The 26,301-nt window shown below is 52.9% G+C and overlaps 1 protein-coding gene across 1 annotated transcript in view; it reads left to right on the top strand.

The window, feature by feature from the left end:
- The window catches only part of LOC125910396 (multiple epidermal growth factor-like domains protein 11), a 204,460-nt gene extending 178,315 nt beyond the window's left edge, over positions 1–26,145 (top strand). The window contains exons 10-16 of the mRNA XM_049614142.1: positions 15,439–15,449; positions 15,741–15,861; positions 16,844–17,007; positions 18,076–18,178; positions 23,402–23,548; positions 23,897–24,031; positions 25,946–26,145. Coding sequence (XP_049470099.1) covers positions 15,439–15,449; positions 15,741–15,861; positions 16,844–17,007; positions 18,076–18,178; positions 23,402–23,548; positions 23,897–24,031; positions 25,946–26,145 — 881 coding nt within the window. The remainder of the gene's footprint in view (positions 1–15,438; positions 15,450–15,740; positions 15,862–16,843; positions 17,008–18,075; positions 18,179–23,401; positions 23,549–23,896; positions 24,032–25,945) is intronic.
- Positions 26,146–26,301: the final 156 nt, after the last annotated feature.

Genomic DNA, 26,301 nt, shown 5'->3' with positions numbered 1-26,301 from the left:
AAGTCAAGGTTTCTTGTGTGGTTGTATAGAGTTGATACACTGGAGGCAAAGGCATGGACTTTGGGGTCAGACAAGCCTGAGATGGAGTCCCAAGCCTGTCCCTCAGCTCTGTGAACTTAGGCGACGTCCTCAGCCTCTCTGAGCCTCAGTTTCCCATCTGTGAAATGGGTTAATAGTGCCTGCCCTTCAGGGTCAGTGTGCGCACAAAACGGGAATTATTCTTCATCATGGCAGAGTGGGAAGAATGCTGAGCACTTCCCTACCGCACCTTCTCATTTTAAAAAGAAGGAGACAGGTTCAGAGAGGGAAAGTGACTTATCCTGGGTCACACAGCAAATCGTTAGCAGAACTGGGATGGAAATCAGGTGACTCAATTCCCAGTCCGATGCTTTTTCTACCTTTACCTCCTTCTCCTGAGTTTGCTGTCCCCGGAGCAGACATCAACTGATTTTACCCAGGGCAGAGAGGGGGATAGCAGTTGGGGGAGTGGTCACCAGAGTATTAAACCATGTTGGCAATTAATCCGCAGAGCAAAGTAGGGGAAATTGGTTTTATGTCACTAAGGCTGAGTCCAGCCTTCCCCCTCTGGGACCCCATGGTTTGTGGCTTTATTAGGGAAAATTGCTGACTCTTCTGTTCTAAAAAATAGACGTCCCTCATGTCAGAGCACCCCCTCCCTGCTGGCTTCCTCATGTCTTTATCAGTGCCCTCGTTACTGGGGTCTGGAGCTGGGACTTTGGTCCAGAGCCTGGAGCTCTCTCCATGAAACAGAAGAGGGTGTTGGAGCTGAGGCATCCATGCTTTGAGCATCACCAGTTTTCTTTTCATCCAATTCTCTGGTGTTCCTGGGGTGTCTGCTCCCGCCGGCTCTCGGGCCTAGCCACCCCACAGACTCTGGAGAGTTGGCCCAGGCCACGAGTCAGGGATGCTGTCCTGAAAGGTCTAGAGGAAGCAGATGAGCGAGCGGAGCTGTGAGTGACCACGGCACGCCTTAGGCCAGGCCCCCTGCTCTTTGTTCGTCATTTTATGTAATCCTCACGATTACCCTGTAGGTGCAGACTATCAGTATCCCCACTTTGCAGATGAGGAAACCGAGGCTCAGAGAGGTGTAGTAACCTTCCCTAGTTTGTAAGTGGCCACCAGGAGCTGGGCCTCTAGCTGTGTGAACCCAGAGCCTGCACTTTGAGCCACAAACAAAAACTGGAGAGGAGAGGGCTGTGGATCTATGGTAAATAAGCAGCTTGGAGACTCCCTCAGGCCTTTTCCTGGGAAAGGGCACAGCCTTGGCAACCTCATTTCTCGTTTCTCGGTGGGAGCCTAGTGCCCTTCCTCGCTTTGTCTTTGAGGGGAGGTAGGCTGGGAGCCTCAGTCTCGCTCCCTTCCTCTGGGGTGGCCCTTCCCAGCTTACCCAGCTGCCTCACATAGCCCCCCTAATGAGGAAAGCAGGGCGAAAAGTGTTAGGGCCATTGCATAGAAGAGGAAACCAAAGTTTGGAGGGGTTCCAGGTCTGGTCCAGGGTGACGTGACGCGTGAGGACATTGAGCTGGACCCAAGGCTTATGGCTCGGAGTCCACACTCGCCTCAGGACAGCTGTGCGGTGAGGGGATCAGGGCTGAGGAGAAGGCCAGCCGGATGCTGACCTGGGCTCTGACCCTGGCTTTGCTGCCACCTCACTATTGGACCAAGTCACTTTACCCATCTGTGCCTTCACTTCATCTTCTACAAAGATAGGTGCTCCCTGCATCCTGGGGCTGCTGTAAAGCTCACAGGAAATACCTACAGGAAGGACTGGAAGAAGTTCCAGGGTGTGTGTCCCCAGAGACGTGAGGGGGAACAGTGGGCAGACTGACTCCCTACCAACCTTGCAGGTCTGGAACAAAGGAAGAACCCCCTCCCTTCCTTCCCGCTACCCCTGCCCTCTCTTCCAAGACCCCACCCAGCCTGGCCCCTCCCCGGCCATCTCCCCACTTAGTCATTAGCACCAATAGTCTCATCTGCAGCAGTAATTATGCACCCCAGGAGGGAAAGGGGTTCCTGCCAGAAGATGTGATTATGTCTGGAAAATGAAAGATGTTGCACAAAAAGGTCATGAATAAATTACTTCAAGGCGGGGCGAATAGGGAACTTAGCAATGGGGGTAAACACAAAAACAAAAACAAAAACTCAAAAGTTGTCTCCAAAAACACTACCAGATAATTGTTCTCACCTCACCTGAGCGGTCTGAGGAGGGGTGTTCATTCCTGAGACAGGCACAGGGGACCTGGGCAGGGGCACCCCAGCCTGATGGCCCGGATGAGCAGGGGTGGACGGAATGTGAGGGGAGAGAGTGGGAGCAGAGCCGGCGGGGCCCTGTGCGCCAGGGCAGGGACACGAGATGAATTCAGCAGGCAAGAGGGAGCCACTGTAGTCTTGAGCAAGGGGGGTGACCAAAGCAGCCCCATGCTTGACCTCTGCCGCCCCATACCCTGTGTGAGGAGACAGGGACGTCACTGTCTAAGAGCTCAGCTTATAGTGAGTGCTCAGTGGAAGTTGGTTCCCATCACTCCCTGTGGCTCTTCAGCAGAGGCTGCTTGGTGTAGTGGGGAGGGCATGGGCTTTGAGCCGAGGGAACCCGCGTTTGAATCTCGCCAATGTGGCAGTGTATAACAGGCCCACTTCGTATACCTCACTTTGCTCACCTCCCACGGGGAGTACCTTGCAGGATGGTAGTGAAGGGAAACAGAGCATGAAAGTGGCCAGAGCAGGTAAATCTGTTCCTTTCCTTGTGGTCTGCAGTGGCCTCGGCTCTAATGGACCGTGTGTAACACTCAAAATGCCTAAAGCATTTATGGCCCTTCCTCTGGGCCTGGCACTCCTCTAAGAAGATGACATATATTTTTTTTTAATTTTTTTTTTTAACGTTTATTTATTTTTGAGACAGAGAGAGACAGAGCATGAACGGGGGAGGGGCAGAGAGAGGGAGACACAGAATCGGAAACAGGCTCCAGGCTCTGAGCTGTCAGCCCAGAGCCCGACGTGGGGCTCGAACTCACGGACCGCGAGATCGTGACCTGAGCTGAAGTCGGACACTTAACGACTGAGCCACCCAGGCGCCCCGAAGATGACATATATTAACTTACTTGAGCTTCACCGCTACCCTTGGAGGAAGGTACTACCACAATCCCCGTCTTGCAGACAGGAAGACTGAGATGCAGAGAGGTTAACAGCTTACCCCAAGTTGGTCAACTATACCTCATTAAAGCTGAAAAAGTAAAATGCCCAGGGTTCTGTAAGTGTCAGAGCCAGGACCTAAGGCCAACAGTCAGATTCCAGAGCCCACTGGAACCTCTGTGCCCTGCCTCTTCTTTGGGCAAACCCCAAAGGATCCTCAGCGCCCCCCACCAGGCTAAAACCTTAACCACGGCCACAGGGGTGCTCCAGCCATGGGAGTCAAATTTGGAAGTAGCATCAAACTGGGGAGCAATCAGGCGTCCGTCAGGTAGGACGGGAAGCATCAATGTGACAGGTGGTGGTGTGGATGGAGCCCCGGGTCCCTACCATGACCCCTGTCTGTACCACGGTTCTTCCACTCCAAAATGCTCTCCTGCCCAGCATCTCCTGTGTTCTCACAGCCCTGTGGGTGACAAGTCACTGCTGCCATTTTATACAAATGGGAACAGGCTCAGCATGGTTACCCATCTTGGCCTTCCCCACTCTCAAGCCCAGCCCTGAGCCGCTCCCCAGGCCAGGGCTGCAGGACAAGTCCCTCCAGCCCCGTCTCCCTCTGGGGCGTCGCTCCCCTCTTCTCCCTGGCCTGCAGACCCAGACGGGCTGTGCCCCAGGCTGGAAATTACCATCTCCCTTCCTACAGGGAGGCCACACCTACTCTAGGCTCCCTTCAACACCAGCCCCCCCCCCCCCCAAGCCTCAGGGCCTTACATGGGAAGCACCTTCTAGGCCCACGTTATGTGTAGTGAAGCATTCTTTGAGAAGTTGGCTGAGAAAACCTCTGAGAGCCTGAAAAATCCATAGGGCACCTGCTTTAGAAAGGTGCAGAGAATTAGCAGTCGGGGGATGAGAGGAGTGGACGGTGTGGGTAAGGGCAGCCTCTTCTACCTCCACTCTGTGCCCCCAAAAAAGCTTCTCGAGTTTCAACTGCTGGGCCTTCTTTTTTTCTTATGTTTATTTATTTTGTTTGTGATAGAGAGGGCCCACGAACGCACACGTGAGCAGGAGAGAGGGACAGAGCATCCAAAGCAGGCGCTGCACTGACAGCGGAGAGCCCGACACCGGGCTTGAACTCACAAACCACGAGATCATGACCAGAGCTGAAGTCAGACACTTAACAGAATGAGCCACCCAGGCGCCCCTGCTGGGCTTTCTTTGTAGTCAGGCCTATAACTGCTTTTCTTTAATGACTGACTCTACAGTCCATAAGCGATTGAATTTGCCTGAGTCTGGGTTTTCAACCTCTCTCAACCAGAAAGGAGTGGCCCAGACCCCTGCCTTTGGGGGAGGAGGGTTCCTAAAATAGGCTGGAACACTAAATCGTTTACCTGCTGTTGGACCCACCTTTGTCTTCAGGGCACAGTTTGGAGCCTGACACCCGAGGCCTTCCTGGCTGGGCCGGTCTGACCGCCAGATGCCTGTCCTACCCACCGCCCCTCAGCCCCAGTGTTCCAGCAGATCCTAACAGATCACCTTGCCCTGGAGACCCCCTCAGCCACGCATGGCCCCGCCGCTGTGCCTCTGTCCAATCTGCCACCTCCCGGATGCCTTTGCTGTCCATCCTCCTGGCCGAACCCGGCCTGTGCAGGAACCAGCCCCAGCTGGGTTTCTGCCTCTTCGTACAGCCTCCTTGCTCGCTTCCCACTGGAACGAAACCACTCCATATTGTGTGCTGGCCCCCCCGCTCTGGTGGCCCACTGTGGATGTTTCTGTCATCTCTACTAGACAGCTGCCGGGGTAGGGGGCAGGTCTGTCCGATTCATCCCTGTGTCTCTGCCCTTTTCCCCACCCTGCTTCCTTCCTAACCCCGGCCCCTCCCGGGACTGGCACAGTCTCCTGCACAGAGTGGGAGCGGTAGCTATTCGTTGAATAAATGCATGGGTCATTTAGAAGCATCCCCTTGGGGCGCCTGGGTGGCTCAGTGGGTTGAGCCTCCAACTTCAGCTCAGGCCACGATCTCACAGTTTGCAGGTTAAGCCCCACATCCGGCTCTGTGCTGACTGCTCGGAGCCCGGAGCCTGCTTCAGATTCTGTCTCCCTCTCTCTCTGCCCCTCCCCTGCTCACGCTCTGCTCTCTCTCTCTCTCTCTCTCTATCAAAAATAAAAACAAAACATTAAAAAAAAAAAAAAAGCAGGGGCGCCTGGGTGGCACAGTCGGTTAAGCGTCCGACTTCAGCCAGGTCACGATCTCGCGGTCCGTGAGTTCGAGCCCCGCGTCAGGCTCTGGGCTGATGGCTCAGAGCCTGGAGCCTGTTTCCGATTCTGTGTCTCCCTCTCTCTCTGACCCTCCCCCGTTCATGCTCTGTCTCTCTCTGTCCCAAAAATAAAATAAAAAAAAAAAAAAAAGCATCCCCTAGGTCGTGAATAGTCCACATTTTACTTGGACCCTGGTAAACACCCCCATCAGAATCTGTAGGATCCTCTGTTTCCCATAATCTGGTTCCCATCTGGGACATTATCACTATTGAGACTCTAGCTGTTCAGGCCACTGCCCTGGGCCCATACCACCCAGCTGCCACCTCAGAGGATCTAGGCCCTGCAATACACACACACACACACACACACACACACACACACACAGCCTCCCCAGAAACAGTCTGCAGAACATCTGAAGTAGGGCGGTGGCCCTCCGGTACTAGTCTCATCTTGGGCCCCCCGCCCCACTCTGTTCTGCAAACTCTTTCCTCGAAGCTCATGGAGACCTCTCCTTGATGCCCCACCGTAGGCTCTCCCGGCAGTTCAGAAGCAGTGTTCTCCTGGCACTTTCTAAAACCGCGAAGGAACTCAAAAAAATCTGATGCGGAGTGATTGGGGCCATAAGGCTGTCAGGGCTTGTCCAGGGACTCTTGAAGCTTCGGGCCCAGTCTTTGTTGGGAAGCCTTGTCCTGTCCTCAGGGGAGAACTGATCCTGCAGGGGAGGCCCTGATCCTCTGTGTCTGGAGTCATCCCCACCCCCAGACCCTCAGCACAGGACACAGGAGGAGGAGCAGGGATGGGGAGGTGAGGCCAAGAGCAGGAAAGCGAAGCCGTCTTAGAAAGCAAGGCCTTCCCACTGAGGGCTGAGGCCCTCCGCGTGCGGCACGCTGACGGCATGCTCAGTCGCCAGCAGTGCTGTCACCAACATCGTCACTGTAGCCAGCGCTGTCTCTTTCAGAGGATACATGCCATTTGATGGGTGTCGGCTCACTCCCCAGGCTCTCTCGCTCATGGGGCCTGTTCTCTGTCTTTCCGCCATCTTAGCTTTATTCCTCCAAGTTTTAAAGACTTTGGGGCTTTAAGAGTTTCCCGACACGAGATACAAATGCCCCCTAAGACTGTCCCCCAGAAGTTGCTAGTAGCCATCAGCATACATTTAATAACTAATGTGTTGGAAGGCACCAGCACACAGTAGGTGCTCGGGACATTTGGGTTCCCAGTATCGCCAGCCTGTCTGCAGCCAAGGTGGCTGGGTCGAGGGGAGAGCTTGGTCCGAGGGATCTGTTGGCCCCTTTCCCACAGTGACTTAGGGCAGATTGACCCCTCCAGCCTTGGTTTGGCCTCTCTCTAGGGTGGTTCTCTCTCAAGGGAGGTAATTCCTTCCCTGCAGGGCTATTATAAGAACAGAAGGGGACAGAGGACATCAAGCACCTGCTATGGGCTGGCACCAAGGGAGCAGTCTGTCCTGAGACAGTAGGTCAGCCCCGTCTGTAGGGGTGCAGGGTGTGGACAGTGGTGATGACCAGAGTCCTGCCTGCACCTGCTCCCCGTCTCTGGGGGCTGCCCACTATGCATGTAAGAACTCTGCAGGGCTCTTAGACTTGGGAGTCACCTGGCAAGATACAGAGACCTCTGATGAGGGCTCTATGAGCTCTTGTTAGCCTGTGATGCCTTCTCTGATCTCAGAAGAGACTCTTCAGCAGGAACCATTGGAGAAGGGGAGGGGACTTACTGATAGGACAAGGACAGCAATGCAGACCAGAAGAGAAACTTTGTTTTACCAAGACAGCAAGCAGCTGAGTCTCCAGGAGGACCTCCTGGATTTGCAGCCAGTAAGTGGCATGGCTTTAACTTGAGCCCAAATGTCCTTTCTTGACCACACTCACAGCTGTTCAGGTCTCTGTAATATCTTGGTATCTGTTTGGGAACCATTAGAAGGTGTCTGTGCTCCTTCAGAGAAGACTCGTGAGGGGTCAGTGTTATATAGCACATTTGTGAGATGAGAAAAAGGCATCCCTTTCTCAAGACATTCTACTGACATCTGCCAGAAAATTAATGTAATATATACCCAAACTGATGACTGTCCTGTGAGTGGCACCTCTAGAGTTGTGCAGTGTGTTGCCTGCACAGCTGTACAGAGCAGCCTCAGGTCACTAACAGCTAACTCATTTTGGACAGACATAGGGCTTCCAGGCCTAATCTTCAGCCCTTTTCCACCCATCCCCCTTGGGAGCCAGACAGAATGACCCTGGGTGTTACCCCCTCAGCATGGGAAGGCAGGGATGGGAATGGATATGATAAGTGACCTCCATCCCTCTCTCCCTCTCATCTCTTTGACCCTCTGCTCCTCATGCCTTATGCAGAGTTTCTTTTCCCCAACATGTATCCACTGTCAGTTGCTGCTTTATCAGTGACACACTAATTAGGTCCAGTGAGGTTTGCTCTGCATTGGAGAGCCCTCCGTGGTTGGTGTTCGGTCCGAGCTGTTCTCTATTTGCCTTGTGAGCCATGTGTCATTCTTTCTCCCCAGAAAATTATAAATGAGGCTCCCTATCTGGGAGTCCCACTGCCTGAGCATTGGAGCCGGGGGTGGTGACGACTGAGAAGGGTGGGCAGGGAGAGAGCCAGCAGCCCAGGGCTGGCACTTTGCTTGGCAAACGTGGCCACCCGCCTGGCAGGGGGCCTTGGAAAGAACCAAGCGGACTCCACATGTGTGCTGCTGGCATTGACATGACGTTAGACATCAAGATCAGCCTGCACTGGTGGCCGTGAACCTCCAGGGGTAGTAGGGGAGGGGGCGGAACAGGAACAACCAGAAGATCGGGGAGGCCACTAAAGGCTGCCTGCAGAATGTTGTGGGGATGTAAGAAGGGGACTAACCTCCACCCTTCTCATGCCACTGCCTCACCCCATGCTGTACCCTGCTCCAGCCACTAGGGGGTAAATTCCATGAGGGGGGAAATTCTCTGTGCTACTCTTGGTGTGTCCCCCAGCCTAGCACAGTGTCTGACACGTGCTCATGCTTGAAAACCATTTCCGGAACGACCGAACTAAGTCAGTACATGTGCACTGAGCACCGAGTGTGGGCGAGGGTCTGTGCTAAGGGCTGGGGCTGTACGGCTGAATAAAGCAGACCCAGTCCCTATCTTCCTGGAACTTACAATCCAGTGAATGAGAGCTGATTTTTTTTTAATTCGTTACGATTGCAGCTAGTGCCGCAAAGGAGCCGGTGACAGGGACCCCTGCTCTGAAGTAGGGGGGTGGGGGGAGGCTCAAGAATATGGTAGGGGCTGAATAGGACCTTAGGCCGAATCTAGTCTGGTGTCATCATTGATGAGACCCGGGGCCTGTCATGGTGCCTGGCCTGTATAGGAGGTGTTTGGCAAAGTTCTGTGGACTGGATGGATGGACGAATGAGGCCACGTTGCCATGAGCTGGTGCTTTTGCCTTACTTGGATCCATGCATTCTGACCCTAGATGCAAGGGCCGTCTCTTACCTAAACCATCTGTAGCTCTCCAACAAGAAGACATGTGGGTCAGGGTGGCTTCCCTGACTGGCTCTCCCAGAGTCCTCTCTGCTGAGGTCCCATAGGCTGGCAGGAGCATATACCCACCACCCTGGCCTGGATCTAGAGAGCCCAGCTCCGCTCCGTTTACACTGCCTCCCACCCCCAGAACATATTTAAAGGGACCCAGAGATGAACTTGCAACATCGCCTCCCTCTTTTGTGGGAGGCAGAGTCAACCACTGTCCATCCCCCTCCTCCTCCCTCTCCAAAAAATACTCATTAACCTCTGGCCCGTTGCAAGGAAAACGGATGATCCACACCAGAAGCCCAGCTGCTGATTAATTTTCCCAAACAGGGCCAAACTACAAAGCAGCGTATTGCAGGGGAGAAAATTCAATAAAGAGCATTTGAAACAAATTTAATAGAACATGTAACGCATTACCCACCGGGGTCTGGGCCTGTGCCGCCACGTTGTGCAAGAAGGCAGGTGGAAGGTGTAGGGGAGATTTGCATCTCTTCAGCAACCAGCTCCAGGGGTTCCATTCCACCGGTAGCTCTTTCAAATCAAGTTCAAGATGTTAATAGCCAATGCTGCATCTATAATTAACAGGCCTTTGGATGAGAGGAGGTGTTCACATCCATCGTCCATTCACAGAGTGGAGCCGCTGAGCGGGGCTGGCAGGCTTCCCCCAGCAGAAGCTGGAACCTCGGGGGTCTGTCCCTGTGGGAGGTGGAGGGCTCCCTTTCTGGGGCTGGGGGTGTGGGCTGTGCGGAGGGGAGATGGGGATGGGTAAGAATGTAAGAATGCTCAGGCATCAATTTCCAGGTGCTGAGAAAGACTCCAAGCATCTGGGCCTCAGCAGGCAGCCCTTCCTCAAGGTCAGGGCCATGTGTTCCGGATGCTCTGTGCTTCGGTGGTGAGTGTGCTGTCAGTATGAGCAGGGGCAGCGTAGGCTCTCCTAGAGTTTCACCACAGCTAGGCTATTAGCATCCTGTGCTTGTAATGGGTGCCAAGAGGTTGAGTTTGAAACCCATCCCTGCTTCTCATTGGCTGTATGGCCTTGGGCAAGTCATGTTCCCTCTCTTGGCTTCAGTTTCCTTAACCTGTAAAACAAGACAGCTGGACCAAGTGATTCCCAGAGTCCTTCCAACTCTGGTACAGTAGGCTGTCTCCTCATTGTTATGAATGGTGTGTGGTCAGGCCCAGACCATGCATGAGCACAGTAGGTGGCCACCTGGCCCGTGTGATTCTTAGAGCCCCAGGAGGACTCCCCAGCCCTGGGCCTCTGTTCCTACCATTCCTCCGTCCTTTGGGCTAAGACCCCTACTGCAGGCAAGAAAATGTTCAGAGAGTCAGAGCCGAAGGGCCCTTAGAGACAATTCAGCCGGTGGTTCCCAGCTAGATGTTTGAAAAGGCTGCAGCAGGTTGCCAAGAGGGGTTTTGAACATTTCACAGAGCCTACAGGCAATATTCCATTACCTGCGATGAAGCTAACTAAAACACCGAGGTTTTTCTTTTGCTTTTAATTAGAATTAAATTAACTCTATGTGATATCTCAGGTTACAGTGCGCTCATCAGAAGCTCTGATTGGTTGCAGGTGACATCACTGGAATTTCTGGGTCATGGTTGGTGGACAAGATGCTGCCACCAGAGTCACGTGGCATGTGGTCACTGGCCACATTCCACCTGCTCAATACGTGACTGGCCTTAGATACCAGCCCAGAATATCGCCAGTGCCTTTCAAATTGAAGGGGCTTTGTAGGGGGAGGATACTAACAAGGGTCCTTGGTGGCAAGAAGTTGGGGAGACGGATTGATTTTAATAACGACATATAATTGATAGGGAAACTAAGACCTATATATGACCCAGCATGAACGTGGGTCAATCAGAAGAGAACACTGTCTTCTGGCAGTAAGAGATGTGCTGGATGGAGATCTTGGGGAACAGCCTCAATACAGGGCCTTAGGGTGCTCTTGATGAAGGAGTGGGGGTGTAAGTGCCAAGATCTGTGAGGCATGAGAGGTGCCAAATGCAGTCTCCCCAACTTTACCTCTGATGTGAGCTCACAAGCCTGGCCTCTTGTCCTCTCCTTTTCCCCGGAGTGTGAAAAGATCAACAGATGTGGATTCAGGGCTGGTCTAGACCAGGCACTGGGCCGGGGGACAGGGAGCAGAGAGGACGCAGTCTGGCAGCCAGTCCCCTGAGCGTTGGCCCACAGGTCTCAGCTCCGCCTCGTGGCCCTCTGGCTTATAGTCTCCTTTTCATGAGAGCCATGGGTTTGATCATCTTTACCTGTTCAGGTCAGAGGGTCTTGTCTCCCTGAGCAGGTGCACTGGAGGCCAGCAGGGTAATTTTGTAGCTGCACTTCTCACCCTCAGCCTGGCCGGGCAGGCTTTGGGCAGGGAGTGGCAGGGTATGGCTTGGAACCATAGACCAGGATCTGGCCTGGCTTTCCCTTTTCACAAGAGCCCCCAGAAAAGGCAAGCTTCGGCATGGTAACGTGGCCAGCCTCAGACCAGACACTATTCTGCTTCGTGTGTGTGATGGGAGCCACAGAACCTGGGCCCAACAGGTCCCGTCACTCATTTGTTCAACATGATAGATACCTGTACTCTATGCCAGGTGCTGAGCTACAGACACTGGGGCAGCCCAGACAGATAAGAGCCCTGTTGTCATGAAACTTTCAGTCTCACTGGGGGAGCAGACAGCAAATAAGCGGACAGGTAAACACATCTGGATGCAGCCAAGAGTGTGCCTGTGTGGACGCTGCCTGGGAGTTGCCCAAAGGCAGACACTGGGTCTCAGCATCCTGAGGGCCCCTAGAGCCCACTGCCAGGCTGGCTCAGAGTTGTCCCCACATAGCGAACATTTGTTGAATTGCCTGGCATGAGAGAGAAAGCATATGGAAGGTGCCCAGTCCTTCTGGTTGTCCACAGTAGAAGCCAGCGTGTACCCACAAACATCTCATTTCAATTAAACAACATTTATTGAGGGCTCATTATGTACCAACAGGCTCTCAAGCCCTGAGAATCTAAACATGAATAAAATCAGATCCCCGTCTCCCTGAGCTCACAGCCCAGGGCAGACGCAAGCACAGTGGCTGTGTATGTACCCATTCCCACTAGAGCAGGACTGGGGACGGAACGTAGCAAGAGGAAAAGGATTTCTACCCAGACCCACCCAGGCAGTTAAACAGATACCCCTAGACATCCACACATGCATGCGCACATGCACACACACACACACGCACACACTCATAGGTGTATACACTGACTAAGCACATATAGATACAAATACCCTGATACAAATACAGACCTGCCTCACAGGCCATCATGATTAAAGCCTGTTAGTGGTCCCCCAATCTGGGGAGGTGTGTGGGTGAGACAATGGCCTGCGTGTTGGGAGGTCGTACTTGGGGCACCTTGGGAATCACCCCACCTTAGCCAGCCTCCCCGGTCTGCCCGGAGGTGGGCGGGGCTGTTAGTCTAAATCTGAGAAATTAGGCTGATGATTGGCTTGCAGTAAATGTCAATCCCCAGAGACAGCCAATCAATTCTAGAGCAGGCCTGACCCTCCGCTCAGTGGCCGGAAGTAGGGAACTGGACGAAAAGTTTAGTACGCGTGCTTCTGAAGGAGTTTGAGCCAAGTGGGGGTCAGGACAGAATGGGTGGAAGAAGGGGAGTGCTCGGAGTTAGGCGTACCAGGCTCACATCCCTTTGGTGCAGAACTCTGTACTTTAGAAACTGCTCGCTGCTCTGTTTGGACTTTTTGCCTGTAGGAGCTAACAAATGCAAAGTGTTGGGAGGCGCTCCTGGCACATAGTAGCCCCTCCTCAGTGAGAGGTCAATCTGTCCGCCCAGACCATGCCCCTGGTGTGTCGTGACAAAATTTGTGGCCTGCTTCAGCCATGAGGAAGAGAACTGGGGACACAGCCTACAGGAGGAGGGAGAAGGTGAACCCGGGGGCATGAAGTCAGGATTCCTGCCCCTGTGAGCACCAGCCTTCTTTACTGCACAGGGCCCAGCATTGTTCACTGAGTGAGAGATGGTCCCTTTTCCATAGCTGCCTTCTGCCAAAACCTTGGAGGGTTTTGTGTATTCTTTCCACGGGAGAGATTTCTTTGCAGTAATAAGAGCTTTTATAGCAATTTCTACCTGCCAGGCGCTGTTCTGTCTACTTCAAATGTAACTGATTTGATCCTCTTGACAATCGTATGAGGTAGGGATATTGTTTCTCCCATTTTACAGATGCAAGAACTGAGTCCCAGAGCGGTTTAGCAAATTGTGCGAGGTCACGCAGTAAATGCTGGAAATAGGATGGCACCAGAGTCCATTCTCGAACCACCGGGCTCTGCCGCCTCTCTGGAAGGAACGTCTGATTATCCTTCCTCCCTCCCTGCCTTCTCCTTCATCCTCACTAATACACCAGGGGTGGGGGGTGCAGAATGAGTCACTGACCCTCTCTGAGTCTCCATTTCCTTCTCTGGGAAGAAGAAAGTCCTCTCGGCCCGGCAACCTCAAGCTGTCAATATCCCTGCATGGGTTTCACTGTGAGAAAATGGGTGCCCTGGTGCAGCCTTTTGGGGAGCAAACATTTCAAGCTGGGCATTCTGTATCTTGCCCCCTGGAATAGAGCCAGGATGGAAAGTCCTCTCTGAGCCCCATCAACAGACCCACAGCTGGGCTCACAGGCCCCTGGAGGCCTCCTGGGAGGACTGGGGCCGGGGACACTAATGAGGATACCAGGAGAGAAACCCCTCTCCCTTAAAGTAAATTCATGCAGAGAAACTCATAAGCTGTGCGTGCAATTTGCCCATGGGCCAAGACCCTCAGAGCTTAAATATATTCCTGGGGGCTATTTATAGTCTTGGAAAAATTAGAGCTTTCTGGGTAATGGGAGTGCTGCAGACTCCAGCAGGTCAGGGCCTGCCAGGGACTGGCAGGGGAAAGTTTGGGAACCATGGAGACTTCTGGTGAAGGACTCCAACCTCTAATGAGCACATGCTCAGAGCAAACATGCTCCTGAGTATGGAAGGCATGTCCCAAAGAGCTCAGGGAAGAAAGCCCAAACCCCTTACCTGCCGTTCAAGGCTCCCAGCTCCCCTTTAAATATCCCCCTCACCGCTCCCTACACAAACTCTTCCAGCAGTTACCCCTAGAAAATTCTCAGCTCTCATACTCCTCTGCACTCTTCTCCACACTCTTCCTGCCTGGATTGCCTGTACCTGGCTCTTCTCCGGCACATTGAATGCTCTCACCCCTCAAGGCCTGTGGAGTCCCCATTCCTGGTTCCCCCCGCCCCCGCCTTGAACCCTTCACTGGAATGAATAGCCCACCCATGGAGGCCTGGTATAGTGGACGCTGTAGTGTACCCCTCAGATTCAGCTTTCGGGGCTGAGACACCCCTTCTTCCCCAGCTTCAGGAAACAGTGGCTCCCGACTGCGTCCCTCTCCAGAAACTGCCCTCAGTCAGAGGGTGCCGATTCCTATGAAGTCATGCCTCCTTCCCCGGAGCAGTGGATGTCCAATGCTGGGTGGGGGCTGTAAAGGCTCTCCCTCCCCTTCCCCTGCTTGGATATCTCTAAGGGCCATCCCAGATCCAGAGCTTTCTGGCAGATCAGCAGAGATCATTGTTGACTGCAACTCAGGGCCGTTTCTCCCCTACCCAGTCCTGCTTCCCTTACTCCTCATAGGGACCCTTCTCAAGAGCTCACTAATGTCCATCTCGGAGAATGCTTTCTGGGGAAGCCAGTTTAGGATGCCTGGTAACAGAATGGTTAGGCAGCCAGCCCTGGTTCAAATAGAGATCAGCTGTTCTTAGTATCATGACTGGGGCAGAGTTACCTAACTTCTCCATACGATTGCTGTATCTATAAAACAGGAATGACGCTGAGGCAATAAATAGTCTCCTGCGAGTCTTGTGAGGATTAAATGAGAGGATGTATGCATGTGCCTGATACTGAGAAAGCACTCAGTAAACATTAACTATTACCGTCTACATTTAGCTTCTCTGAGGTTGAGGTAAATGGGGAGATTAGAGTACTATTATCTGTGTCATGGGGTTCTTGGCGAGAATCAAATAATATTGAAAGGCAAAGGGTTACATTCTGTCCTGCTGTGACCTAATACAGACTCAGGGGTCAAGTTCCATGGGGGCTTTCCCCATCTGGAGCTGTAGTCTGGAAGCCTGACCCCTCCCCCAATCAGTGACAATCACTGTTACCTATCACTGCTGTAACAAATTACCACACATTTAGTGGCTTAAGACAACACAGATTTATTATCTTACAGTCCTGTAGGTCAGGTGTGGGTCTCATTGGATTAAAGTCAAGGTCTGCAGGCTGTGTTCCTTTTTGGAGGTTCTAGGGGAGAATCTGATTCCTGCTCATTCAGGGAAGTTGGTAGAATTCAGTTCCTAGGGTTGTAGGACTCAGGTCCCCATTTTCTTGCTGGCTCTAAAATGAGGGTTGATCCTGTCTTCCGGAGGCCAGTGCATTCCTTGGCTGTGTTCCCTTTCTTCCAACCAGGTGACAGGCAGGTGGGGGAGTTCTTATGGCATAGCTCTCTGATCTTCTTTAGTCATCTTCCACTTTTAAGGACTCATGTGATTAGTTGGGTCCACCTGCATAATCTAGAATATTCTCCTTACCTCAAGGTCCTTAATCACATCTGCAAAGTCCCTTTTACCAGGTAAAGTAACATTCACAGATTCCAGGGATTAGAACATGAACATCTTTTATGGGGGCAAGAGGGGAGGGCATTATTCTCCCTACCACAGCCAACCAGCACAGGACAACTCTGATCCAGAATTCACCTCCTCTTCTTCCAGGGAGAGGTCTGTGCAGTTCCATGTGCCACGGGGACCTACGGCCCCAACTGCTCGTCCGTCTGTACCTGTAACAACGGTGGTACCTGCTCCCCCGTGGATGGCTCCTGCACCTGCAAGGAAGGTGATGTGCCTTCTTTTCCAGTCCCACCCTCCTCAGATGTGCACACTGCCCGAGTGGGCTGCCGAGCTGAGGAGTCTGGGCTGTTCCTGCCCCATCCACCCACATGCAGAGTCAGGGAGTTTATTTGTCAGGTTCCAGCCAAGGAAACCCATGCCAGGGACTTCAATAGCAGGAATGTAATAGAGGGGATTAGTTACAGTGGTGTTACAATCACTGGGGTGGCATACAAAGGAAGGCAGGCTGACCAGAGATTAGAAGCTGAGAGAGGAGTTTCCACCACTCCTGGAGGGGAAGGACAGATGGAGGAAGTGGAATTCTAGAGCCTGGGAGTGAGGGCCACTGGGTGGGAGCTGGCACATGGATAGAGGGGTTGCGTGACAGTGCTGGAGCACGGTGGAGACCCAGCCATCATCAGAGGCCCTGCCTGCAGCAGAGAAAGGGGACAAGGTACGTGACGTCTCTCCTGCTCCCCCACTGCGGTCTGTGGGCCAGGTCACCCACTGTGAAGCCCATCTGGGAGCCAGCCGAGGGAGAACCTGGGGTATGTGGCAGCAGGGATCAGCCCCCTGTGACACAGATCAGAGCAGGGAGGGGGAGAAATGGATCTGAGAGCGAGCAGACCAGTGACCATCCTCAGAATGGGAAACCAGCTTGTCCTGAAAAAAAAAGGGCCCTAAAATAAGCTGCCGGATTCCACCCTGGGCAGAAATAGCCCTCCGCATCTCAGCTGGTTCCCTGTCCCAGGGGGGATCAAGCACTTACAGCACGGGCAGTGAGAACTGGGAGGCGGGAGACCTGGGTTCTCGCCCCAGCTCTCCTAATAGCCGTGCTGTGTTTCTGAGCAGACTCCAGGTGGAATGTGTCTTCTAACGCAGCAATCAGAGAAACAAAGGTTTAGGTGGCAGGGGCCCGGCTGGGAGAGGGGGCAGAAGGCCATGCTGGGCCCAGATGGAGCGGTGACAGCCCCCGTCCCTCCCCGCAGGGTGGCAAGGCCTGGACTGCACCCTGCCGTGTCCCAGCGGGACGTGGGGCCTGGACTGCAATGAGAGCTGCTCGTGTGCCAACGGGGCAGCCTGCAGCCCCGCCGATGGCTCCTGCTCCTGTGCCCCCGGCTGGCTCGGAGACACCTGCGAACTGCCCTGCCCGGTGAGCGCCCGGGGCAGAGAAGGACCGGGTGTGCCCAACAGCCCCTCTCACCCTTTCCCTGCGGTCGTTCTGTCCACGGAGGTGTGCAGACAAGAGCCCTGGACTAGGTGGTGGGACACGTGGGTTCAGGGCTCAGCCCTAGTTCTAACCTCTGTGGCCACTTTCCTGCTTTGGGACCTCAGCCCTTTCCTCTAGAAAATGGCAGATCTTTGGCAGATGGAGTGCCGTGGCATCACTTCCCCCTTGCTGTGCTTGGTTAACATTATTAATTGTCTCTGGCACATTTCCCTGAGCCCATGCGCAGCCTCAGAATCCTTCATAACCCACTGCTACAGGACAGCCATTACTAACCCCTCGGGGTTGCTGTTCCTCAATAATTTTATGATCAGGGTATGGGAGGACAAAACCAAACACTCTTCAGTAATAACCACCCAGACTTAATCACTGGATCTTAGTCTAAGATCCAAATAAGTTAAACCAACCACTATGTGATATTGTTGAATGAGGCCTACAGTCCTGGGTTCAAATGCTGACTTTGCCACATCCTAACTGTGTGACCTCGAACGCGTTACTTCGCCTTTCTGACCCTATTTCTCGTCTTTAACTTGTGAATATAATGGAACCATCCCAAAGGTATGCTGTGAGGATTAAGAGAAATGAGTGATAGAAGGCTCTTGACACCTAATGAACATGCAACAAAAGTCGGTTGGTACCTTCTTGCCTAGGAATAAATAATAGATCAGTCATTCTTCACATGGGATCGATGCACTGTGATTTGCAAAGCGCATTCTCATTTACAAATTTGTGTTAATGATCATTAACTACATCCTTTTGAGCTTGACCATCGAGAACCCCACATTTCTGTGAATGCAGCCAAAGAATGATTTGGAGTGACCTCGTGGCCATGTCGATCACCACTTATAAAAAGTGCTCCCACTGCGCCCCGGGCCACAGTCTCTTTGCATCCCCATGGGGCAGTGGCTCAGTTTTGTCATCAAAATCCAACAGAAGTGTACAAACCTCTGGGAGTCTAGGTCTGGTCATTTCTCCCTCCCCTTCTCTCCACAGGATGGCACATTTGGGCTAAACTGCAGTGAGCATTGTGACTGCAGCCATGCGGACGGCTGCGATCCTGTCACAGGCCACTGCTGCTGCCTGGCCGGATGGACAGGTAACTGCCCCCTGCCTCGCCACCACCCAAGGCCTGTGAAACTAGGTCTTTGGGGTTGCACTTCTCTTGACAGTTCTTTTTCACTTCTTCTTGCTCCTTACATATGCACCTTTCCCTTATCTCCTCTGGGCCCCACTTCTCCATCCCATACAATTCAAGCAGACAAATTATTGAACATCTATTACGTGCAGGCTTCGTTCTGAAGGTCAGGAACCTACCAGTAAGAAATCAGACAAAGGTTGAACACATGGTGGGTGTAGGTGCTGAATCTGTATTCACAGAGGATATGGTAGGGAGGGGGACGGGGACCTTCCGTTTAGCTCCGGCTCGTATTCCTGGTCCAAAATGTATCCTTCAGTCTGCTCCCCAGACATAGAGCAAATCCATCCCATTGCCATGATCCTGGTCCTCCAGGCACCATCTCCCAGCTGCCCCTGCCTTGGCCTTGGCCTTCTACTTGCTCTCTCTGGGCTGTCCCTCTTGCCCAGCTGCATCCGTTATGCATATGGTGGCTCAAGTGAACTTCTTAAAACACAGCTGCATTCATACTAGCCCCTGCTCAAGAGTCCTCAGTGGCTTCTCCTGGCGTTTACATAAAATCCAAATTCCTTACAGTGGCCCAGGGTCCATACGATCTGGCCCCCGCCCACCTCCGCCACCTCCCTTTTGCCTCCCCCCGCTCCCGTCTACTACCCTGGAGCATTTGGGCCGACCACTCTCCTGACTCCAGGCCTTTGTACGTGCCTTCTTTCTGCCTGGGTCACTCTTTCCTTTTCTCTTCACCTGATAACGGCCTTCCCCTTACAACAGGCCAAGACTGCATCAGAGCCCCTTTTATTAATTCTCATAATATCCTACACTCTTCTTTTTGCCATACTTGGCTCACTCGACACTGAACCTGTATCGGAGTATTTATTATTCGGCTCCCCAGCTAGACCATCAGCTCCCTGGAGGCAGGGCCTTGTTCATCACTGTATCCACCGCTTGCCTCCCACTGAGAGACAGAGGCCATGGTGGTCAGGAACACAGACCTGGAGCCAGACCGCCTGGGTTTGTGACCTTGGGCAAGTCCTTTAACCTCTCGGGGTCCTGAATTCTCCATCTATGAAATGCAGATAATTCTAACCCTCCCAGTTGCAGGGTCATTTTGAAGTTGAAATGAGTGAATACTTGGGAGATGCTAAATGTGCATGGCACTGTGCTCAATAAACGTAACGCATGAATACGGGAAGTGCTTAATCATGCTGTGCTGCGGGAATGAAGTCGGTCCCAAGGTGGTGGACAGAGGAAGAAAGGCAGGCATTGCTGGCAGTGTAGGCTTGCAGATAATAATTCATACCAGGTTGCTGACCAGCAGAAAGCCAAGGACGTCGCTGCCTCTGCAGCATCTCTGACCTGGCTCCTCTGCCCTGCCCCTTGGTACGGAGTGAGACTCCACCCTAGTTACTGGCACCCCAGATGCCTCGCTGGAGCCAAGTGGAAATCCACTTTAATTTTTCATTGCCTTGAGTTCAAGCGAGCTGGTAAGATTTTAATGATATCTAGTGCTTAAAAATTCTGTCTTTGATGGACAACTTTTCAGCAAGGCCTCTGCTGTTCTAAAGCTCATTTCTCCAAATGCGGCCCTGAAGTCATTTCAAAGGAGTGATTGATGTCCTGAGGTTTGTCGTGGAAAAGGGGACCGAGGAAGGATAAGGAGGGGATGGGGTGTAGGTCCCGGACACGCACTCAGTGAACCCTCCCCACCCACACCTGCCCCAAGAAGTCTCTCCCTGACTTCCCAGCTCCTGGCTCATTGCTCATGCTTGGACTCAATACCGGTTTTGCTCTGCCCTAAGTATGTGCGTGTCTTCCCCCTGCCTGCATAAGCCAGACTCTTTTGGCAAGTGCCATCACATCTAGTTCCCCTTGGCCTGTACCTAGTCGGCGTTCATTAAATGCTTATTGAAGTAAGTTGAAAGAAGGTGGGCTATAACCATATATGGGTTTTCCCCTTGAAGCGAAGGAGACCTTCAAGATGATCTGTAACCTCTCAGATTACAGATGAGGAGAGGGAGTTGTCCAAGGTCTCAGAACGTTAGTGCCAATAGGATGGGGACACAGGATTGCATTGTAAGAAGGAATCATCTATTCATTCAATTAGCATTTATTGACTCAAGCAGTCGCCGTAGTCCTTACTTGGCAACGACCATGTACCCAGCACTGTGTCAGGCCTAGCAGTAAACAGCAAAATTCAATAAAGCAGTAGTTCCTGCATACCTATTATGTACCTGACACTGTGCTGGGCACGGGAGAAGCAAAGATAACCAAGATGGCGTCCTGTCCATTAGGAGCACCAAATAAGGAGGATCAGAAGTGTCAATAAGCCATGCTCCCTTCACATTGTTGCCAGGGGAGATGAGCCTTATGTACGAAACATTCAAATAATAGGCAGGGACAAAGCTGTAGGCCACTGACTTTCAAATAGATGCTCGAATCCCTGGGTAGACATCTGGGAAGGCTTCCTGCAGAAGGACCCTAAGCAGACCTTGAAGGGTGTGGGCTGCTGAGTCGCTGCTGGCCTCGTGGCATGAATTTGAGGTCACAGTACTGAATTGTTTGCCTGGCTTTACCCATCAGTATAGATGAAGAGGGGGCTCCCGAAAAATACAGCAGGGGAGGACCTCTAAGGGGGATTGTTATCCCTATTCAACTACTGGGAACACAAGGCCTAGATAGGGTAACTGATGAAGCTGTGCGTTTTCAGAAGCTGTAACTGGAGACCCTCCCACCAGGCCAAGGATCTGCTCCTTTGGCCCTCCAGTAGAACTGGGGCACTCCACGCAGGGACAAACCCTGGGCCCTTCTCCCCACTCAGATCCCAGTGTCTCGAGCTCCAGAGAGTTCTTAGGACATAGAAAAACCTCCAACAGGGGCCCCACTCCCGCAGAACCAGGCCTGTAATATCAAAGTTGCCAGATCCTGAAACCCAGTGGGCCCTTGCTGACACCTGCCGTCGGCATAATCACCTTGCACTGAGAACCATCTCAGGCCCCAAGAAGGAGGACCCCTTCTTGACATGAAAACATGTTGAGGATCCCACACAGGAGAGTAGCTGTACTTTTAATATCCATTGATTGGGAGAACGCACAATAGCCACAAGCTGCCACGAATTCAAGGGTGCTTTTGTGTTTATTAATCACAGCAGTATCCGCATACGGTTTCAGGAAAGAGCAGTGTTTATGTGTGACCCGTGTGCCTTGGTCAGCCTACAAAAAGCACTTGAGGCACCGATGGGATCAGAGGTCGCCGTCAGGCAGCAGAGCTCTGCCTTAGTCCGGTGGGCCTCCCGGGAACAGCAGAGTCCCTCGGCCCACAGTCTGATCCTGGGTTTCCAACAGAAGATTCCTTGGAGCAGGTCACAGGTTTCGTGTGCCTCGAGAAGGGGAAACTTGAAGCAGTATCCAAAGCTTTGAATAGCTTCGTGGCCCTGCCGTCTCCAGACTCCCCTTCAGTCAGTCAATCTGTGGGGTTTGTCCAGGGTCAGCCTCTTGAGCCCTTGAAACCGCACCGGGAGAGGCCTCCATCAAGGGGTGGAGTGTGCTGGCCAGATTCCCCCGCGCCACGGAGAGGCCTCATTTCCAGGAGAGCAGCATCGGAAACCCTTGCCCTGCTGGCAAATTGAGATGTCACAGGGAGGGGGGCGAAGGAGGGAGTGTATGCACTGGACTAGACAGGCACCAGAGGGTGAATAAGGCCTGTCATATCCCCTCACTCTCCGCTCTCTCTGGCTGTTCAGTCCTCCCTCCCTCCCTCCCCTTCCCATGGGCACAGGGGGGCCTCTGCAATTCCAGCCTGCCTCCAAATTGGTCCCACTGCTCTCCTTGTGCTAGGGCTGGCTCTCGTCACTGGGCCTGAGAGTCTTCCTCCCTCTCTCTTCCTCTTTCTCTTTCTCTTTCTCGAAACCCCCGTCCCTAGAACAAGGCAGACATGATCTTCAAGCTAATTCTGTTCTTCTCTGAGCCTCTGATACTCACCATCCAAAGCCACGCCAGTTTCCTGGGGCCCACACCCATCTGTTCACCTAATGCATGTCAAACTGGAAGTCTTTCTGCCTGAGAGGAAACCCCACCTCTCAGCTGGGGCCTCGGGCCTTTTAAAATTCATTCTTAGCCTTTGGGCTGCCATCATCTCAGTAACATATTTGCTCTGTCTCCGCTCAAGAAGACCAGGTAGGCCTTCCTCCTCTTTCTTTCTTTTTTTTTTTTTTTTAATTTTTTTTTTTTAACGTTTATTTATTTTTGAGACAGAGAGAGATAGAGCATGAATGGGGGAGGGTCAGAGAGAGAGGGAGACACAGAATCTGAAACAGGCTCCAGGCTCTGAGCTGTCAGCACAGAGCCCGACGCAGAGCTCAAACCCACGAACTGCGAGATCGTGACCTGAGCTGAGGTCAGACGCTTAGCCGACTGAGCCACCCAGGCGCCCCTCCTCCTCTTTCTTAATAGAATACATCATAGCGTAGAGAAAACATCGGAGTGCGTCACATACAGCGGCAGTAAAACCTCATTTTGCAAAGTGTTGGTTTCTATTACAAACATGTGTGCATATATGATATAAAATCCACTTTGCACCGAGGGCTGTGGTCAAAAGGATCTGAAAAGACCCCACCCACTGTCTGAGCCCTCACCCTAGGGCTGGTTGTCTGGGACCCAAAGGACCAGTGGCTCCTAGGCCGACGTGGCCACTAGGCAGGGAGCTCACTCGTGGCTCGTGCAGCCCCGCCCCGTAACAGCATTCACCTGCCCCAGAGTTGGTTTCTCTCAAGCCTAACCTTGGATACCAGCTAAGATGTCAAAGATGAGGGTGGTCCTTCGTGACCTGGTCCCTTCTTGGTCCCATAATCCCATCTCTTGCCATACCTCGTCTTGCACTTTATGGTTCAGCCACGTTATGCTGTGTTTTCTTTCAAGGCACGATTCTCTCTCCTGCCTCCTACGCTTTGCACAGAGGGTTTCCTTTACCTGGTAAATCCCTCCTTGGCCATTAGGACTTAGTTTGGGCATCTCCTCTTCCTGGAAGCCCTCCCTAGACCAGCCAAGTCTAGATAGGAGTTTTCCTCTGCACTCCCAGATACACTGTGCTCACCTCCACCCCTTTATCCTGCATGGCGCCCCTTCCCATCATCCTTCCTTCTGCCTTCACTCCTCTTACCACTGACCTGAGTCTGCCTCTGGCCCACAGGCATCCGCTGTGACAGCATGTGTCCACCTGGTCGCTGGGGCCCCAACTGCTCCGTCTCCTGCAGCTGCGAGAACGGTGGCTCCTGCTCCCCAGAGGACGGGAGCTGCGAGTGTGCCCCTGGCTTCCGAGGACCCTTGTGCCAGAGAAGTAAGATGGCTCACCCTCTGCACCCCTTCCCTGTTGGAACTAGTCCTGGCCTGAGAGGGGCTGGGGTCTCAGAGTCAGCCCCCATCAAACCTCTCCCTCTAGTCCCCTCTCTCCCTGCACTGGCTTTTCTGTCCCTAAGTTCAGGGCCCAGCCTGGCTCCTCGGTGGAAACAGGACCAGACCACAGCTCCTCTCTGCAGAAGGGGGTGGGCCCTCGAAGGTGTGGGGTGGAGACAGCTCTCCGCATACCCCTGAAGAGCCTCTCTGCATCCCTGTGTGGAACCGGCCAGGTAGCCAAGCTGACTGGGGCCCGTGAGGCTGCTGACCATCCTCTCCCCTTCATCCCCAGTCTGCCCCCCTGGCTTCTATGGCCATGGCTGCGCCCAGCCATGTCCCCTCTGCGTGCACAGCAGTGGTCCCTGCCACCACATCAGTGGCATCTGTGAGTGCCTCCCTGGATTCTCCGGAGCCCTCTGCAACCAAGGTAGTGTCTCCAGGGGAAGGTATGGGCCAGGGAGGCGAGGCATCCTGGGAGAGAAGGGGCTGGAAGGAGGGGTTTGGGGCTTCTCATCATGCTCCGTGGAGGCAGCTCCCTGCATCTTCAGGGCGTAGGCCTGCCTTTGTGAGAACTGGTCACCGCCAGGCATGAGACAAAGCCATTGTGCAGTTCAAAGGAACAGGCTCAGAGAGGTTAAATGACTACTCCATGGTCTCACCACTAGAAAGTGGCAGAGCTGAGAAACAAATTGTGACTCCAAAGCTGAGGAAAAATGAAATAAGCGTAGATGAGTTCTGCGTAAGAAGCGTCCCCGAATGGCTTCTGCTGAGTGCCAAGTGGTAAAGGCAGAGGATGCTGTGGGAACTCAGAGGAGACAGTTCTGGCATGGGCTGGAGATGGCAGCTTCCCAGCCCTGCTCCCCCAACACTCAGGCCAACGTCACTGATCCCTCACCGCAGTTTCCCATCTCCACAGCAACATCCTTCACAAGGCCAACTCCAGCCAGCCTCCGCCACTCAACAGGACTTGAAAAGGGAGATAATAAAGCTTATTTGCATTGGCGTGCTGCTAAACTGGCTCTCTGTGGGGGGAAAGCCTCGCTTTGTAACATTTGCAAGCAAGTTCTGTGACCTCAATGTCTCCGCCGCGGTTGATGCCACAGTCCCAGTGGCTCAACACGGTCACAAAATTCTTGAGTATTTAGCAACCAGCGCGAAAGTAGAAGGGGGCTCTGGCATACCCCGCTGCCTACTGCCGTCCCTGGCTCAGTTATTAGGCCAGTGCTCGGTGTGGATTTGGGGGACAGCAGCATGCTGTGCAGGTCTTCAGCTGGGTCTTAGCCTAAGAGGCAGAGAAGGAAGAAAGGTGTTGCGGGTAGAGCAAGCAGCTTGGGTGTGGACATGGGACTGTCTGGCATTAGGGGGTAGCTAAAGAACGTGGGGGCTGGGGACGGCCGAGGGGGGACTGGGAAGGTGTGGTCTGAGGCCTTCAGGACAGCTTTGAACACAGGGGTGCAGAATTTGTACTCTGACCTATAGAAGCAAAGAGATCTCAGACTAAGGTAAACTTAGAGCTTAAAGCAACTTCAAGGTCATCTGCTCGAGAATCTCATCTGGCCTCTGCTTAGATGCTTCCACTGAGAGCTCACTACCTCCCAGGGGAACAGATTCTTTTGATGAATAATCACCACTGAGCTGGGCTGGTTTTGTAAGGCTATGGGCCGTTAATATGTATGAGTGGAAAGTTCATTCCATGATGCTTTGAGGTCATGAGAAGTTTGGGCCCCAGGGAAGCATATGTGACAGTTTCATTTGCTTGCAGCCCTCCTAGGACAGTTTAATCATAACCCGACGCGTCGAGGTTTACTTATTAAACATCGGAGACCCAGCCGTCAATACAGATAGGCTGGGTCTAAATTAGGACCTAAACAGCCCGCGGAGTAACTCTCAGATCCTGCGATGTCTGATTTATCGCCCGCTGGCCTAATGAGTATTTTCCACATATAGATCTAATAGAGTTTGCTATTAATGGCAACTGCCCTGGTTAAGTCTCAAACCTTGTAAAAAATTGAACTGACACTTTCTAATGACCGGCTTTCCAGCGAGTTACAAATTACAGACACTGCTTATGCAGAATCATTAAACATAGATTAAATATAACCAGATGTTTTCTTTTCACCAGCCCCCTTCTCCACCGCCCCTCTTCTTGCCTCACTCTTGATTCAGCTAAGAAGTCGACCAATTAATGTATTAGACTGATCGCATTAGCGGCTCTGTGGGTGAATTTGTCAGCCTGGAGCGTGTGAGAAAGACTTCAAAGATAAGACTGTCTTGTTAGAGAAGCCCAGAGCTGGTTTGGGGGGTATGGGAGGTGGAGCAGCTCACGCCCTTCCCCATACAGGGCCAGGACTGGGGAAACGGGCTCCCCAAATCAAGCACCTCCCAGAGGCGGGGAAGAAGCAGGAACCTGAGCTGCAGGTGGCGAGGGGCAAGCCATCGGCCCTGGAAGGAGCTAAGGTTTCAGCCAGGGGAAGCGCAGGGCCCCAGATCAGCCCCATTGCTGCGAACTATGGCCTGAGCCCAGTGAACGAGGGTCACTAGCCCCATTTCTGAGATGAGGAAACAGAGACTTAGAGGGGTCACGCAGTCTGTCCAAAAGTGCTCACCGAGTAAGTGGCAGACCTTTCTAGCTGTGTGACCTTGGGCAAATTACTTGACCTCAGTCCCTCAGTTTCCTCATCTGTAGAGTTGATAATA

The sequence above is a fragment of the Panthera uncia genome (assembly GCF_023721935.1).
Source record: "Panthera uncia isolate 11264 chromosome B3 unlocalized genomic scaffold, Puncia_PCG_1.0 HiC_scaffold_1, whole genome shotgun sequence".
Classification (NCBI taxonomy): domain Eukaryota; kingdom Metazoa; phylum Chordata; class Mammalia; order Carnivora; family Felidae; genus Panthera; species Panthera uncia.
This window is presented reverse-complemented; position numbering and strand designations above follow the sequence as displayed.